General features: G+C 31.9%; 1 protein-coding gene and 1 pseudogene across 3 annotated transcripts in view; both read left to right on the top strand.

The window, feature by feature from the left end:
- CSMD3 (CUB and Sushi multiple domains 3) overlaps positions 1-17,449 on the top strand; it is a 1,005,695-nt gene that overhangs the window by 787,843 nt on the left and 200,403 nt on the right. For all 3 annotated transcript variants that reach the window (XM_031691263.2, XM_072949624.1, XM_072949623.1), the window contains 2 exons: positions 2,539-2,726; positions 13,394-13,588. In XM_031691263.2, coding sequence (XP_031547123.1) covers positions 2,539-2,726; positions 13,394-13,588 — 383 coding nt within the window. The remainder of the gene's footprint in view (positions 1-2,538; positions 2,727-13,393; positions 13,589-17,449) is intronic.
- On the top strand, positions 14,082-14,763 carry LOC102533765 (small ribosomal subunit protein mS31 pseudogene; annotated as a pseudogene).

Here is a 17,449-nt window from a genome sequence, read left to right as displayed (position 1 = left end):
GAGTTAATATCTGTATCACAAACATAGCCTAACTCTTTCCCTTAAGATTTCAGTGGGAGTGTTAGGTAACAGCAACTCAAATAGGTAGAAATGTTCTGAATTTTCAGTGTCCAAGACTAATGTACTTTGACTCTAGTAACACTACCCCTTGTTCTGCTAGCATGTTAAAGCCGCTTGGTATTTACATAAAATAATAAGCTGACAATTTTTTCTAATATATATTAATATATTGAAGCCAGGTTTAAAATAGTTAAATATAATTTAAACTCATGAAAATTTAAAATGTATAAATATATGGAATTTTTATTTCTGTAATTTGTAGTGATATATTGATAATTGATAACAAAGCAACAATGATGACAATGTTAGTTACATGCCAGGCCTCACTTCTAAGACAATTCCCTAAGGTATGTACTATTGCCATTTTTACAATTGAAGAAATGGCAGTACAAATATTAGAAATGTCAGGATGTGTGATACAGGATTTAGTTTACTTATAAAATTATTCTAGTTAATAACTGAGTGGTAGAAGGCTGTATTACATGAAATGCATGACGAAAATTTAATTTCCAGCTATGTCATTTATTATGTGACCTTAAGGAGACCACTGATGTTTCCGGGCCTTTAGTGCACTTACTGGGAAAATGGAAATGAAAATCTCTTCCTTGCACCACAGGATTACTGACAGGACCAAGTTAATATTTATGGAAGTGTCTTGTGAAATAGAACATGCTGTTAGAATGTACCGTCTTTCCAGTTTTTTAGGAAAAATAATCATTATAGCTAACATTCTAAAAGTTTCTAGAAAAAGACTGTTTTCTGTTTTGTTCTCATTTTCAATGATGTTACAAGTCAATATTTTGAATTATTTATTTAAGCCTAAATTAGAAGTTAAAAAGAAATGTACTGAAATCCATTGTTAAATAGGCTTTTGGCCTTCAAAAAATGATACATATAGAATATACACACCGTATCATTTACAAAGGACTTGTTTCTAGCGACTCTCCCAATAGTGAGAAAGATAAGGAAGTGGTAATTCTCATTAAACATTAATGATAAAAGAGAAGAAGTTAGAAGGGTATGATTTACCCCAGAACAAAGATAGTAAGTAATGAAATAAGGCCTATCCTCTAATTTCTGCTATATTACCAAAATTCAGGCCTAATATTCACTGAAAGTTTTCAATAATAATTCATTGAATCAGATGTGTGAAGCCACTGGTAAAATATGGCAATGTGCTGGTCACCCAGTTTTCTCATGTTACAGGGTCCTTTATATATGGAAAGCTTGGGAACCTCTACATTACTCCCGTCTCTCTTCACCACTATTTATGAATAAGTAAACTAGTTAGATTCCCTTCTCTTATCATTCATACACAAAGGATTAGAATTGTGGAAACTTAATCTCTACAAATCCAGTAGATTTGGAAATAGTATCTCTCGCTTAAGTGTTTTGTTTAGGTGCAAGATGATAAAACTTAATAAAATAGTTTCTTCATTGATAGATGTTTAACAATGGCAAGCTTTACTGGTTTTGTTTTATATCATGAACCTGTTAACTTTTCCTAATGACCCAGTTGAATCCATCCTTTCCTCTGCCTGTATCAGTTAGGTAATAGACAAATGATTACACGTCTTCTGTCATCTAAATTATGTGGGTTCTATAATCATTATGGGACAATTCTTGTATTTTGAAGGTTGTTAAGGCAAGTTTATTATGCAAATTTTACAATATTCAAATATTGATTTGAATAGCTTACATGCTAAAATGTCTTATTCACACACTATTTAATTTTGACAATGTATTGATTTGATTCACCTACATTAAGTTCTAAAAGAAGAAAATATATTTACTTTCAAGAAAAGTATACTTAGTACAATGTGTGGTGCTTTTTTGAGTAATTTAAATGCAAATTTTGTATTCAAACTTTTGTTTGAACCCAGTATGTACAGTTGAATTTTAAAACAGCAAAAACACTCTTAAATTTTGAAGTCCAAGTCAAATAGTACCATTGACAAAGAAAAAAGAGGTTGAATTTTCATGATGAAATGTCTGGATGAAAATTTATTGTTAATTGTTATTTTCATATACAGTTAACTGAAATAGAGCAACTTACATAAGGGTATGTAGCTAACAAGGGCAGAAGCAAGGCCTGAACCTAAACTCTGACTCCAAATCCTGTATTCTTTCATCAGCTTACAAGCTGTTTGCCTTGCAGTAATTTGTATTCCCTGTAGGCACAGTGCCAACTTAGAAATACTTGAAAATATCAAAATATCTTTTCCCTTTTCCACTGCTGATTTCATATACATATTCAGTGTGTTGTTGCCAGGCATATTTTCAAATTAGCTTATTTTGACAAGATCTGTTGTTAATTTTAAAGATATTGACTGAATTAATGTATGATTATGTGACTGTTATGCTTAATACCTTAGTAATAACCATTCCACTTTTTTCTTTCCTTTTTCTTTCTCTCTCTTTCTTCCTTTCTTCCTTCCTTCTTTCCTTTCTTCCTTTCTTTCTTCCTGTCTTTTTTAGTTTTAGCATAGAACCAAACTATGATTTCCTCTATATATATGATGGACCAGACAGTAGTAGCCCACTGATTGGAAGTTTTCAAGACAGCAAGTTACCAGAGAGAATAGAAAGTAGCTCAAATACCATGCATTTGGCTTTTCGGAGTGATGGATCTGTTAGTTACACTGGATTTCATTTAGAATATAAAGGTAAGTGTGAACATTTGATTTCATCATGATTTAAATTGTGAGTATTTTATACAGGAGAATAATGTCGTATCAGCCATTGTCAGTGGTTAGTTATATATGCATTTCTTAATGCAGACTACCTACAATTTATCTCACTGTAGCTCTCGCTGTAGACTTTTCCTATGAGTAAGATGGAAATTAGCATTTCCCTAATGCTGTCAAAGGAAATGTATCAGGCAAACAAATAAGCAATTAGTATACTGCAAGAGTTGGCTGGCTGAGACCGCAAAGTATTTTTAAAAAACAATGTCAGTTTTTGGAAGTTGGAGATTCACTCAAAATATCTTTATTCAAAGATTAATCTCAGTGATAAGGAGAGTACTCACAAAGTGTATTGACAATTATGTTTCAGAAAATGCCTAAAAATATTTAAATATGTTAATATTCAGAATAGGGAGAATGAAACATTAAATATTATAGAATATTTCTGCAAGTATTTAAGTAATTCAATATTGCAATGCCTGTGGATGTTTATAAATACATTTTTTTAAGTTTTATATTCGGTAACTATAAGGACAAATCAGATCTTCATTGTTTAAAGTTAAAATAAATTTATTTTTTGAAATTGAGTCTATAAAGGATATACTGATTAATTCATCTAAAGTTATCATTTGAGTTCTGAAAATGCATACTTTGAACTTATTACTTACCACTTTGATTTTCCTTTTTTATTATTGAAGTATTTTCAATAACTGAAAATTATACAGAATAATAAAACAAACTTCAGAGTATTTACTATCCAACTTGACAAGCCTTAACATCGTGAATTATTTGCTTCAGATCTTGTTATTCTTGTTTTAAGAAATACAATATTATATACAATTGAGACTCTTCCTTCATTTGCTCTGGAAAGAGGGGTTTGTTTCTTCAGGACTATCAAAAGAAGTCAAGAGAAATTCCTCAATTTCACATGGTATGCATGGCATGGGTTGAGGAAAGATTTTTTAGGGAAAGGAAGAACAAGCCAGAAAGACACAGACATTTGGGGTCCTCTAACATCTCCATGCTTGTCAGAGCAAGGTATCTGCTCAACACTGGGATAGTATGGATTTCATTCTAGTGGAAAGTGAGCCCTTTGTGGTCCGTCATCTTAGAGTAAAGTGAAAATGGTCTTGTCAGGGGAAGAATATACAAGCTGCTTGGTACCAAAAAGTGAGAACTTGGGGTGCCAGCTATTTATTGGAGTTGTCTGAAAATGCTAGCTGCTTCAAACCAGGGAGTCCTGGGGAAACTTAGACCTTGTGACTATGAGTTAGGACGCATTGGTCTTATGGAGACGTGAGCTTGAGCAACATGCCAGCCTTTCCTACTGGAAGAGGTTCTCCGCACCACATACCACAACCCAACTAGCTGGCTCTCCAGCCAAACTGTAAGGAGCAGTCAAGGTCATTTTCAGACACTGTGCTCTTTTCATGACAGCACCCTCCTCATTCTGAATTTGGCGCTTATCTTTTTCGCGTATATATGCTTGTACATATTTTTATATTTACCCTAGTGTACACATCCTTCATTCTGTTTTCATTTCATTAAAAATTATTTTTCATATCCTTGTGAAAATTTTTTTCTTTACGTTGCTTTTGAGATTTATCAATGATAGACACAGGTAGATTTAGTTCTTTAATTTCTTTGTGATATTCCATCATATGACTATATAACAATTTATACATCTTTCTGATAGACACTTAGGTTGTTTTGGTTTTTCACTACCATAAATGAATCATGATGGAATGACCATTCTTTAACATGTCTTTTTGAACACATCTGTGAACACCTCTCTAAGATATCTAATGCATTAGAGTGGGAAAGGGTATGAACCCCTTGAATCTAACTCCATATTACCAAATCACTTCAGAAGAGATTGTGCCAATTCATATTCTCAACAGAAGAGACAGTGTTTCACAAACTCTGCATCTTTTATTGAGCTATAACTGACACATAACATTAGTTTTAGGTGTGTATACAACGTAATGATTCAATAAATGAATATATTGCAAAATGACTACCATAATGAGTTTAGGTAACTAACATCCATCATCACTTATAGTTATAATTTTTTCTTGTGATGAAAACTTTAAAGATTTATTCTCTTAGTAAGCTCCAAATATAGAATACAGTATTAAGTGTAGTCACTGTGCTGTATATTACATACCCAGGACTTATTTATGTTATAATTGAAGTTTGTATTTGTTGAGGAAAAAAAATTCCTCTGCCCTTCTAGTTTCTACTAACTGGTTTAAGAATTAAACTGACATGAGTCAGATAAATAGGAGAAAATCAAACAAAGGTTTAATAACATGTACATATGGGAGAGACTCAGGAAAACTGAGTAACTTGCCAAAACGGCTAAAACTCCCACCTTAAATACTGTCTTCAGCTTAGGATGAAAGGTGTTAAGAGTAGTGGTCTGGGATGTCAAAGGAGAGAAAGGCAATTCACATTGATAGAAAAGCAAATGTTTAATTAATAAATGTTTTCTGGGTCATGCAGAGACAAGGGGACACAGAGTGGACTCTGATCTCTACGCCCTGCTGAGTTTCCTGCACTACACATAACTTACATTCTTTGCATGTATCTCTGGTGGTAACTCTATTTCAGGAACAGTACCTTTAGCTCAATTCTTTAGGCAGCTAAAGGAGAGGTAAAAACACTTCACGAGCCTTGTATTTCTTAAAAATAATCAGTCTAGGTCAATCCGCATGGGAGAGAGACACATTTTGGGGTGGCAAATTTTGCTCTCGCTTATACTCTTTGATCACCTTCAACCATTTTACCCATCCTCCCTACCCTGGCCTCTGCCAACCACCAGTCTGTTCTCTGTATCTATGAGGTTATTTTTTGGTTTTTGTTTTTTTTTCTTTAGATTCCACATATAAGTGAAATGATACAGTATTTGTCTTTCTTCACTCAAATTATTTCACTTAGCATAATGTTCTTAAGATCCATCTATGTAGTCCCAAATGGCAGGCTTTTCTTCTTTTTATGGCTTCATTGTATTTATATATGTCACATTTTTTTCATTCATTCATTGATGGACACTTGGGTAGTTTTCATGTCTTGGGTCTATTGTAGACAATTCTGCAATGAACATGGGGGTGCAGATATCTTTTTGAGACAGTGATTTCAAGAAATTCTACATTTTTGAAAAACTGGTGCTCTTGTCGCACTTGAGTTGTGAATCTCATGGGTGTTAAATATTATCTCATTGTCATTTTTATTACCTTTTTCCTACTTACTATTAAATTGAGTGTCTTTTTCCTATTTTGTATGCTGAAGTTTCCTTTTTGTTAATTGCATATTCCTATCACTTAAACATTTTTCTAATAAGTTGCTTATTTATTTATTTTTTATTCATAGGAAATCTTTTTTTGTATTGTGTATATTAATCCTTTATCTGTTATCTGTGTTGTATTGAAAATCTTACCACCACCTTTGGCAAGGGCTTCACATTATTTCTGGTTTCTTTTACTGTTACAAACATTTAAGAAATCAATATCAACATTTAATCTTTCCTTTTCTTCAGGGTTTGTGCTTTTTATATCTTGATTAAAAAGGCCTTCTTTATTGTAAGGTCATAAAGGCAGTTTTCTAAACTCTTCATAAAATTTTAAAGCTTTGATTTTCACCTTTAATCTCTTTCATGTATGTGGAGCTCTAATTTTTATATAAGTTAGGGATCCACTTTTATTTTTCCATGTGGATAATCAATTGTCCTAGCACTAGTTATTGACAGATAATGCTACTGCTGTCAAAAAACAAGTCTCTATACGAGTGCTTCTGAATTTTCTGTTTGGTTCTATTGGCCTATTTTTCTATCTTCAGGCCAAGAATTCTCTGAATTTTTCTACTTTAGCTTTAAAGTAAGATGGGATATGAGGTAGGCAGAGTACACCACTTTTATTTCTTTAAAACTGTCTTGATATCTATTAACTGTTTTGAAGTTTTATTTAGATTTTAGAATTAATCCTGTTCCACCTATTCAATTGGGACTGCAATAAATTTATAAACCTTTTGGGAATAAATTGAAGTATGTTGAAACTTAATTTTCCATCTATTCATATGGCATATTTCTCAATTTACTTATGTTTTCTTTAGTGTCTTTCAATAATGGTTTATAATTTTTTTTAACAAAAATTTTCTCATCTAAATCTTCAATGTCTTGTAGTTTCCATTGTAAATAAGTGATATTGTTATTATTAGCTTTTACTGATTGTTGCTAATAATAAGCCCTCAGTGGATTTTTACAATTATTTAGCATATTAATTTTCAGATTTTTTTTTCCCTTTTCTAATATGAGCATTTGGGTCTATGAATTTCCTCTAAGTACCAGTTTAGCTGTTTTGTAAACATTTTGATATGTAGCAATTTATTATTATGTAATTTTAATGTTCTAATTGCACTGAATTATGACTTTTATTTGCTTAAGAGTTACTTTAAAGTGTTTAGAAATCTTAAGAAGAATTTTAATCTATATTGAACTATAAATTTCTAATTACTTACACTGTGGTCAGATATGTATGATTCTAGTTCTTGGCATGTTCTAAGGTTTGTTTTGTGGCATTTTACATGGTCAGTTTTTTAATGCATGTCCCCTGTGTGCTTGGAGAAAAAAGTGTCATTTAATTGATGGGTCATATACTCATTAAATTAAACTCTGTTTTTATATGTCTCAAATACTTAGGTCCTCTTTGTTTTAAAAAAAAAAAATCTGCTTGGCCTAACAAGTACTGAAATAGTTCAGAAAGTTGAATATAATTCTTATTTTTTAATTTTTTTTCTTAAAATTTTGATGATTTTTGATTTATATAAGAATCTATTTTCAGGTACATAAATACTGTATTTTTCTCCTTTTTTGATGTATTGAGTTTACTTTATTTATATTTATTTGCTTTTCAGATCTTATTTTGTGCTTTCTACTCCCTTTGTTTTTTCTACATTATCATTTTTTACCTTTTGTCAAAGTCATTTATTTGCTTGTTTATTTATTGTATGTACCCCCATTTACTCTACTAACTTCCTATACATATGCTAAAATATAAGCTTCTTGAGAGCAAAAACTCTGTTTATTTACCACTATACAATGAATGTCTTAGAATAATGCCTACACATAGTAGTTGTTTGATAATTATGTAACTGATTGGTTTCAAGTAGCTTAAAGAGGTGTTTTCTATTTTAAATCAAGCCATAATTAGAATCATAGAATAATAACATTATTGAAATGTAAACAACCTTAGAGATACATCACTGTCCTGCATTTTATAAATGAGAACTTGGCTCTTCAGGAATAGCTGCTTATATCTACAAAGTGACAAGCTTATAAGTAAGACCTGTTAAGGAAGGAAGGAAGAGAGAGACAGAGGAGAAGAAGAAAGAAGAAAGCTTTAAGCAAGTCAGTAAACCAAATCAGTTTCTATTGTGAATTAGTATTTAGTGAAACATTTCCAGAGATCTCTAGGATAAAAGATATAGGAAGAATGTCACAATAGTACCATACTCACGGCAGATGGTGCTAATTTACATTCTTTCTCATGGAAACTAAACTTGACCTCACAATTGTTTCTCTATTAAATCCATGCAATTAAGCACTTGAGGTAAAATCTATTTGCCATATCTCAGCTAAATATATGTCTATTCCTGTTTATTCCTATGTCCCAGCTTGATCAATTCCCATCTCCCATATTTCCAAAAGGTTAAAATTTATGCTGCCATGGGAAAGGGGCCACTGGTGCAAATTAAAAAAAAGAAAAGGCAATGTTAATTACTTATTATATACTTACTCTGTTCTAAGTACAATGATTAGCTCTTTTAATACAGTATCTATATTCTTACCGTGAACAGGCATACTTTTGACTGCAACAAAATTATTAAACTAAGAGCTTTGTAAGTATTGCTATCCCTGTTTTACAAATGATGAAATTGAGGACCAGATTGTTAAAATGAATTGCATAAGACAATATACTTATTACCAATAAGAGTAAAAGCAAATAAAAATATGGTACAGGCAGAGAGAAATACATAATTATTCCATTATATACAGTTCTTCTCCTTGGACCGTCTACTCCCTACCGTCCTCACTACTACACCAATGCCCACCTGCACACAATTTCACTAGGTCTTAATTTTATACTCCATCTAGTATTTCTTTACCATGTTAGTATTGAGTTTATGATACTTCCCAAATCCAACCTAATTAATTTTCTTGACTGGTCCTCAAAACCCTCATCCATAGGAAAATTACATTCTCCACTTCGGGGTCTCTAGGATCTGTCTTTTCTTACCAGTCTCCCCATTTTCTATCCTTATTTCAATAAAATGTTACCCCTAGTTGCTTAGTTTCTTAAAGCTGGTATAGTGGTCTTTATTTCTGCCATAAAGAAACTAACATGTCAGAATTTTCAAGATAAAATGTGCACCCTCAAAATGAATTGACATACATGTGAAGGCCCTGGATAATAAAAAATATTTCCTTTGTAATTTGTAATACATGTCATATACCTTAACTTAAGCATGTTGATTTCTGTGAGCACTGAAAACGTAAAGCTTTAAGTCCAGACTCACTCTAAATAATATTGGGTCTCTACTTGAAAAGCCACAGGTCCAGCACAGAGTATAGTTGCCATTGATAGTGTTCATACCTGTCTCCTCATTTCCCTCCTGAAGATGAACACTGAATCATGTTTTTGTTTGTATACAAATACATAGTAGTTGTGAAAACAAAACATTTGAACAATGAGCAGATACTATATTTAAACATTGCAAAAACATAAGCTTGCTAACATGGATTCTGGAAGGAATACCACTTTTTGTTTACCTAAAGCAAATGGTGGATAGGCTCCAATGTTGTAGACAATGGTAAATTGAGGCAAAGAAGTAGACATTTAAAGGTAAGGGGAGATGTTATGCTAACTTGAAAGTAACGTCTCCATAGACTATAAATCAGGCTAGTCTCTATTCACCTTCTTGTAATTTCAATGTGATACAATATTCACAAGTTTACAATTGAATACATATTTAGGGTTTAAATAGTACTCTCATTTGTATTGTATAAGTATTCAGACTTTAAAATTATGTTAATAAGTATGCCTTAAATATTTATAATTATAATATTTAATAAACATAACTCATAGTAGTGATATTTATACTATTTTAACAAAATATATTGATTTACAAGAAGGAGAGAGAATATATACAGTTTTGTGCCACTGAAAGGCACCTCATAGCAGCTGGTGCTTTAGCTGGCAGGGGATGTCAGTTTATAGGCACCAGATATGTACAGTGGAAGACTTACGAATGGTTTTTTATGTAGGGTATAAGTTAGCCACCTGTTCCAAGAACCTTAAAGTATCATAAATTCCTTTCTAAGTTAACATACCAGTTTAAAGTAAGATATATTTTTTCACACAGCAACTTACTACATTTCAGCTTTACTTTGAGATATTATAGAGCAATCATTTAATTTCTATTTCAGCAGTATTTTCCAAAATAAAAGAGATACATGTGTGGTTTATATTTATTCTCAAAAAGCACCCTGAGAGATCTGGCCCTATGTGAACTATGAGTCTTCCAATAGAGAGGGCCTCTTGAGACTTACTATGATCCTATGAGAGGACTACAGTGCATATACAGCTTGAAGCAACTTTAGCTCTTAGTTGCTGAACTCATGCTAATAGGTATATGCACATCCATGCAGTCCACTATTCTGGAAATAAAAGTCAGTTGGACATTATGTACTCTAGTTACCTCTCAAAAACAAAAATAATATATAACTAATTACCTACAGAATAACATTATTTATAATATTGGCCCCTTTATGAGTGTATAACTATTATGTGGGAATAACTTTGCTTATTATATGTATCAACATCTGTATGTCTTCATTAATAAAATGAGAACAAGAACATAATAAAGCTTTAACTTTTCCAATTGGCTCTTCTTCAAGGCACATTTCTCAGCTCTCTAATGTCAAATTTTTTAAATTAAAATAAGCATTTAGGATTCTTTTATTTCCTGTGAAAAAAACTTGAAAAATAAATGTTTTGTAAAAATGGAAAAAATCCATAGCTAAGATATAAGCTTTATTGTTTATGCTCACTTCTATCATCCAGCAGACATCTTCTAATGTACTTTATTTGGAGAGTATGTGTCAAAGGACTCTTTTACCTGGGATCTATTCATTTCAGTAGGCAAACTACAGTTAAGGCAAAGAAAATTAATTATTTATAAAAATAATAGTATCAACTTGTCTGCCTCACAGTTTTTTTTCCAAAAACTAAATTTTTCCATCTGCTTCCTAGACCTTCAATATGGGGATTCTCCAGATGTTTTCAAAATGTCCAGATACAATTGCTATGGCATACAGAGATATAAATAAGGCAGCATTATTCATAGAAAGCTATTCACCAAGGATTTTAAGTACTATGGAAACACAATAATGAGATAAGTGAATCCTCTCTGAATGAGGCTAACAATATAAAATTGTTGCAGAGGCAATATATTCAGTTTATCTACCATATTTCCCTTTCCTCAAAAAGTAGGATGTTTACATTATAGATTCACTGATATATCACTGAAAATGTGGGGAAAACTCTAAAGAAGGGAAAAAGCAAACTTTTCAAAAGATGAATGTTAGGCAGTTAGACTTGTCAAAGAGATTAATCCCTTTAAACAGTAATTTCAGTCTTTCTTTTTCCCTCAAGGGATTTAGCTCAGTTTCATGAAGGCCAGCTGTAATGCTAGGTTGCTGTTCTGCCTAAAAATTACATTGTAGTTTTCCTGCTTGTTTAAGGAAAGGTTTATTGTGAGATTTTATTCTTAAAAATAAACAAACCAGCCTCAGCAACACTAAAGCCCCATTCTCAGTGACCAAACTTAATATTCACCGTGCTGATTCTTTCCTTAAAACAGTGATATTTTAGCTGGGAAGAAATGTAGTCCTTAGGCTACAGAGCAATTTTTATATTGGAATCTGAATATAACGTATGGTATAAATGTTTTGTGCTCCTGTGTGTGTGGCTAGTGTACTTGTGTTTGGGAGAAAATTAAGTTATTTGGTTTGGGATTGAAACTTAGGAATCCTGTTTATCTGACTTGCAGGCTCCAGGACACCTTCTCCCTTTAAGTCCTTCATCTCCCTTTCACCTAGTCAGCTTATTCTCTGTCAGTGCCTGGTGTAGATGTCAGTTCTTCTGAAGGGTTCCTGAATGCTTTTCCTAATGTAACACATCACAATCACAAATGTTTATTGAATATAATTATTTTTAATAGAATATAAATGCTGTGAGGGCCAGAATATTTTCTCATTGTCCACTGCTATATTTCCAGAGTTACTTGGATAATGGGCTCTTGAGGGTTTGTTGGAAGGAAGGAAGGAAAGAAAGTGAACCTTCTTCATTCCTCTGATATTCTATCAAAATCATAAAATGTTTGATTTCATCATTTCATCTTTAGTAGAATTTGTAGAAATTTTATGAAGTATTCTTCCTAAAGCCCAAATTTCTCATCATTTTCTATAAATGTTGAAGCACTTTGAACTCTGCAGGTTTTTATGAATGGAAGAAATATATTCCTCCTGTTACAATTAATCAGATTTCAATATAGCAATATAATTTCTGTAATAGCCAAACATCGATATTGTCAACTTAAACTCCCATGATTCCGTGAATCTTATCCAAAAATACACCTACCTCCTGACTTCCCATTAACATAATATAAATTCTAATTTAGAAAATCACATTTCTTATCTTGAATTTGTGATAACCCTTACATTGCACATATTATTTCTAAAGTAATCTATAATAATAATAAAATAAAAACATTATGGCATTACACAGATATGTTAACAACATAGCGTTTTACTACTTATTCCCCTAAATGGATGAACTAATCTATTTCTCTATATATTTTCAAAGTTTTCTGTAAGTCTCTCTATTGCACTTTTCTGGGTGCCCGGAAAATAGGTCTTTGTTGTGAATAGACTTTACTTTTCAATTTATCTGTTATTGTTAATTTTGAAAGTTCTTGGCTTTGACACAGACTCTCTGTCCAAAAAGATCATGGTTTGGATATTATGAAGATTTTGTTGCTATTTTATAATGGGTAGACCTCTGACAGAAATGTGGGGAATAAATATAGGAGGTAGGTTAAGAGAAATGGTTTCAGGGCAGAGAAATATGGTCTTTTACTTTCTTCATAGTGGTGAAATGAACTGAGCTCAACTTAGGTAGTAGTACCATTTCTAGGTTCAGTCACATGGAATAAGTGTACATTATTTGGGGTAAGATCTTTTAAATAAAAAAATATTAAGTAAAGAAAGAAGTCCTTTTCTAAAATAATTTATTTAAAATGCTTATACATGGATTATAGGACAAATTTATAATAAACTCTAAAACTCTATGTTTGACTATAAATATTAGATACTAATTTTAATGAGAGACCAATGAGGAATTTTATTCTTTTACTAATCACTATGAATTAGCAAAATGTCAGATATAGGTAAGGACTACTTTGTACTCTGAGCCCTCAAACAGAGGCAGAAGCGTGCTGGTTCTTTCCATTTGTTTAAAGGTAGAAATGAAGAAATATTAAATGTTTCCTAAAAAACAGTATTTCAAAACAGTTTGTTTTTTTTACAGCAAAACTCCGAGAGTCCTGCTTTGATCCAGGCAATATAATGAATGGCACCAGACTTGGAATGGATTATAAATTAGGGTCAACAGTCACCTATTACTGTGATGCTGGTTATGTTCTTCAAGGTTATTCTACACTCACCTGTATCATGGGAGATGATGGAAGACCTGGGTGGAATAGAGCCTTACCAAGTTGTCATGGTAAGAAAATATCTGGGGGCTGAGTTTTTATTATTGGAAAGAATCAAGGAATATTTGAAGTCACTTCTATGTTTTTTTTTAAATCAACCATTTAGCATACAATCAATATACAAGTGTGGTTTAGGCAATGCAGAGATTTTTATCAAGGAGTTATTAATTGGATTCAGTAAAGAAATGGTTCTGGAAAAGTGCTTCTATTCCCAAGTGTCTCTAAAGCAACGTGCACATTATAGTAGGCGAGCTCTCTGAGAGCAGGCATGTTGCCCATTCTGTTCACCTGTGTGCCGTCAGGATTTAAAGGAGTGCCTGAAACTTCAGGTATTCAGAAAATATTGACTGAGAAATTAGGAACTAACACACTGAAACTGACATTTCAACAAATGTAGATAAATGCAATAACTTAAATATGGTTCAAAATTAGTGATAAATCTGTCTGAAATAGAGATACAGAAAACATAAACATTTCTCCTAAGAATTAGGTTGTCTAAAAGTGATGACCAAATTGGAGCTACTCAGGCAGCTCCAGCAGCATGAGGAAGATTCAAGGACACAGAAAATTGCAGAAATACCTAAAATTAGTTTCAGTAGCATAATATCAGATATAAAAGTTGCCAGATCTGCTACAGCTAAAGTGAGTACGAGACCAGGGCATCAGATTCAGTATGTTGAAGGATCTGACAATGATCGTAGCCAGGAGAAAATCACTGATCTTTGAAAAAGTTTCAGTAAAAATATACTCAAGGAGAAGAGACTTAATATTTTTGCAATTAAGGCAGTTAGTGAAGAGGCTCCTGAAACAGAATCACCTTCACTTGGGGTGTGGAATTTGCTAAGCAGTTAGCTGCAGTAAATGAACAGCTCTTTCAGAATGGTTTTGAAGAGATGATATAATGGACAAAAGAGGGGAAACTGGGAGTCCCCAGTTAACAATGAAGCAGTTTTTGATGATGATGGCTCAGAATTTCATGGATAGGATAATTAACTGGAGGATTTTCCAAAATAAGGGCCAATCCACCACTTTACATAGAGCTGGTGCTTTGTGGCTTTTTCAAAAGCCCGTATCTGAGTGTTAAAAGAGATTGAACATAGAGTGATTTAAAAATTATTTTAATGAAAAGCAGGTCATCCTTAAAGAAAGTTATATACAGCTCCATTACAGACCATGGAAATTTTAATTTCAAGCTGTTGTAGATGGGTATTATAACTGGAGAAAATAATTTTACTAAAAAAAGACATAATACTGCATGCTCAAAACTCACATGCTTCTATATAACTCTGTATTTATGAGGATAGAGACACAGTGAAAAATACAATTTAGTAAGGAAAAACAGTGATATCACCATGGAAAGCTATCACAGACTCCCTAGTCAGTTGAGTGATCCAATGCATGATACAAAATTGACATGGGAATGCTATCATCCAGGGCAGATTTTCCAAACTATAGGTCACCATCAGTGAGTCGTAAAATCAATTTACTGGTCTGTGACCAACATTTTTAAAATTGATATAAAATTGAATAAAATAAAGTGAAAAAGAAGACAAAAACATTTAATTCAAAGAACATAGTAAGGGTAAATTTTTTATGGAACTTTTTCAGTTATATATGCAGAGATAAATAAAATACAATAAATATACATATACTTATGCTTGTGTGTGTGTGTGTGTGTGCGCATGTAGGTATATATGTATATGTTTGCAGTGAATTTCAGTGGGACAAGAAAAACCAGCAACTCTGATCTAATGATTAAAAGTATTTATTTCTGATGTCTAGACACATGGTAATTTTTCTTAGTAGTATAATGTCCTTATTTATTAGAATTATATGTGCATAATTTCTCCGTTACACAAATCATTTAACCTCTTTAAGCTAGTGTCTCTCATTTCTAAAACAGGGATAATTGAAATTCTTTACTTCAAAATGTTGTTTTAAGAAATAAAGAAAAGATAGATATCTACTAAATGGCCATTCTATTAATATCAGAGCATCTGCTTAATTCTTGAATTAATGATTTCATCCATCAAAAGATAAAGGGAATAAAAAGAAACAATTAATTGGTATTTAAATTCTGCCAAAGAGAACTTATGACTTGGAAGTTTACAGGAAATTTAAGAGAAAAAGTGATTATATTATCTTAGCATTTAGAGCCATACAAAAGAGAAATCTGTTTATAGGCAGAAAAGCATACTAAACCTAGAAAAGCACTTTTCAAAATTTACTGATGGAGAAAAATCAAAGGATACAGAAAACTATAGATCAAGGATAGGTGTTAATCACTGAAATAAATGAGTAAATAAATAGATTTCAGTGACAGATGAGAAAGACGGGAGCACCAGAATATATAGCATTCACTAAGAATATGCCTGCCTAAAATAATTGCTTCTTTCCAAAAGATTTCTATATTCGTAGGTCATAGAAATATCAATTTCAGCATGGAAATATGTCATGATATGTAGAAATAAATCCTTCTGAACCAAAAACTTTTCATGGATCAATTATAGCTCAGTTAAGTATATTTCATATTGGTTGAACTGTCATATTTACAGACAATTTGGAGGGAAGAATAGACCTGAATTCATGTCTTTTTAGTGTGTCTGTAACATGAGGCAAGCTGAGCTCTGATTTTTTTAAACTCTGAAGCCAGATAATAATCAGTAATTCAGTAAGTTATTGTGAAGATTCAAATATTAAACACAACACGTAGAGAGGGCCTAGTGAAGTTCCTAGCAAATGCTGACATGTTAATATATGTGATTTTTAACACAATGTTCTAAAAAAAGCATAGCACTGGAAAACATTCATTGTATTTTGCATGTATGTTATGTTTTAGTTGAACTAGTGTATTTCTATCATTTTAATATTAATTAGATATAATTTATCAGTGTCATTGTATGGATACACACTCACTCAATCCTGAAAATAGTGTAGGAGTTGAGGATTTTAACATTTCTTAAGAGAGAACAATTTTTACTATTACTTAAGTATCACTAGACTTTTAGCCATAATGCCAAGATATGAAAATCAAATCAAAGTTATTCAATGCTTGCTTTAAACTACTTGAAAAAAATTAAGATTTATTCATGTTAAAAATATAACCATAACCAATCATTTCTAGTATGGTTGAGGGAAAAATAATGCCCATTTTTTGGAACTAGATACATTAAACTGTAAACAATGATTTAAAAATAAGAAAAAAGGCTTGGTCAACTATATGACTTTGTTAAATTTATTTGTTTTGCATATCTAAACATGATATAATATTGTGTAATTTGCAAGGTTATTGAGATAATTATATTAAATTACTTATTTAAAGCATTTGGTTCTGTGACTGTTATTGTCACACACTAAGGAGAGCTTAATACATTTTAGTTTCTTGATCAGGTCCACACATATCTGTTTGTTTTCCTTCATGGTTACCATAGAGAAATCCACAATATATATAAGTGGCTAATTTTCAGGTTTAATACATTAATAATTAAAAGTCCAAATTACTGTGTAAAGCATGTGCAATAAAACTAGAATTCATAAGCATAAATTTTTCTTGAGATAAAGTTTGTATTTTTTAATCAAAGTAAAATGTGCTAAGTAATAACTAAGAATACAGGGAAGCTTACCATTTAAAACAATGTGAAGCAGTGGTCATCTGCCATACTCCTCTCTATTCTATTCCTTATCTGAGTTTTCTAATAATTTCTATTTCTAACTGCTTTGATGGCCCTCTATGTGACTTGCATAACACATGAAGCTCTACTTTTTTATGTACCCATATTAGACACTATCTATTGATTCCCTAATAGAACAGATAAAAAGTTATGTCACATCCACAGCCCCTCTCTTCAGTGTTTCAGAGTTATGTTATTTTT

Source organism: Vicugna pacos, chromosome 25 (assembly GCF_048564905.1).
Source record: "Vicugna pacos chromosome 25, VicPac4, whole genome shotgun sequence".
Lineage (NCBI taxonomy): Eukaryota > Metazoa > Chordata > Mammalia > Artiodactyla > Camelidae > Vicugna > Vicugna pacos.
Note: the sequence above shows the minus strand (reverse complement) of the source record. Positions and strands in the feature narration are given on the sequence as shown.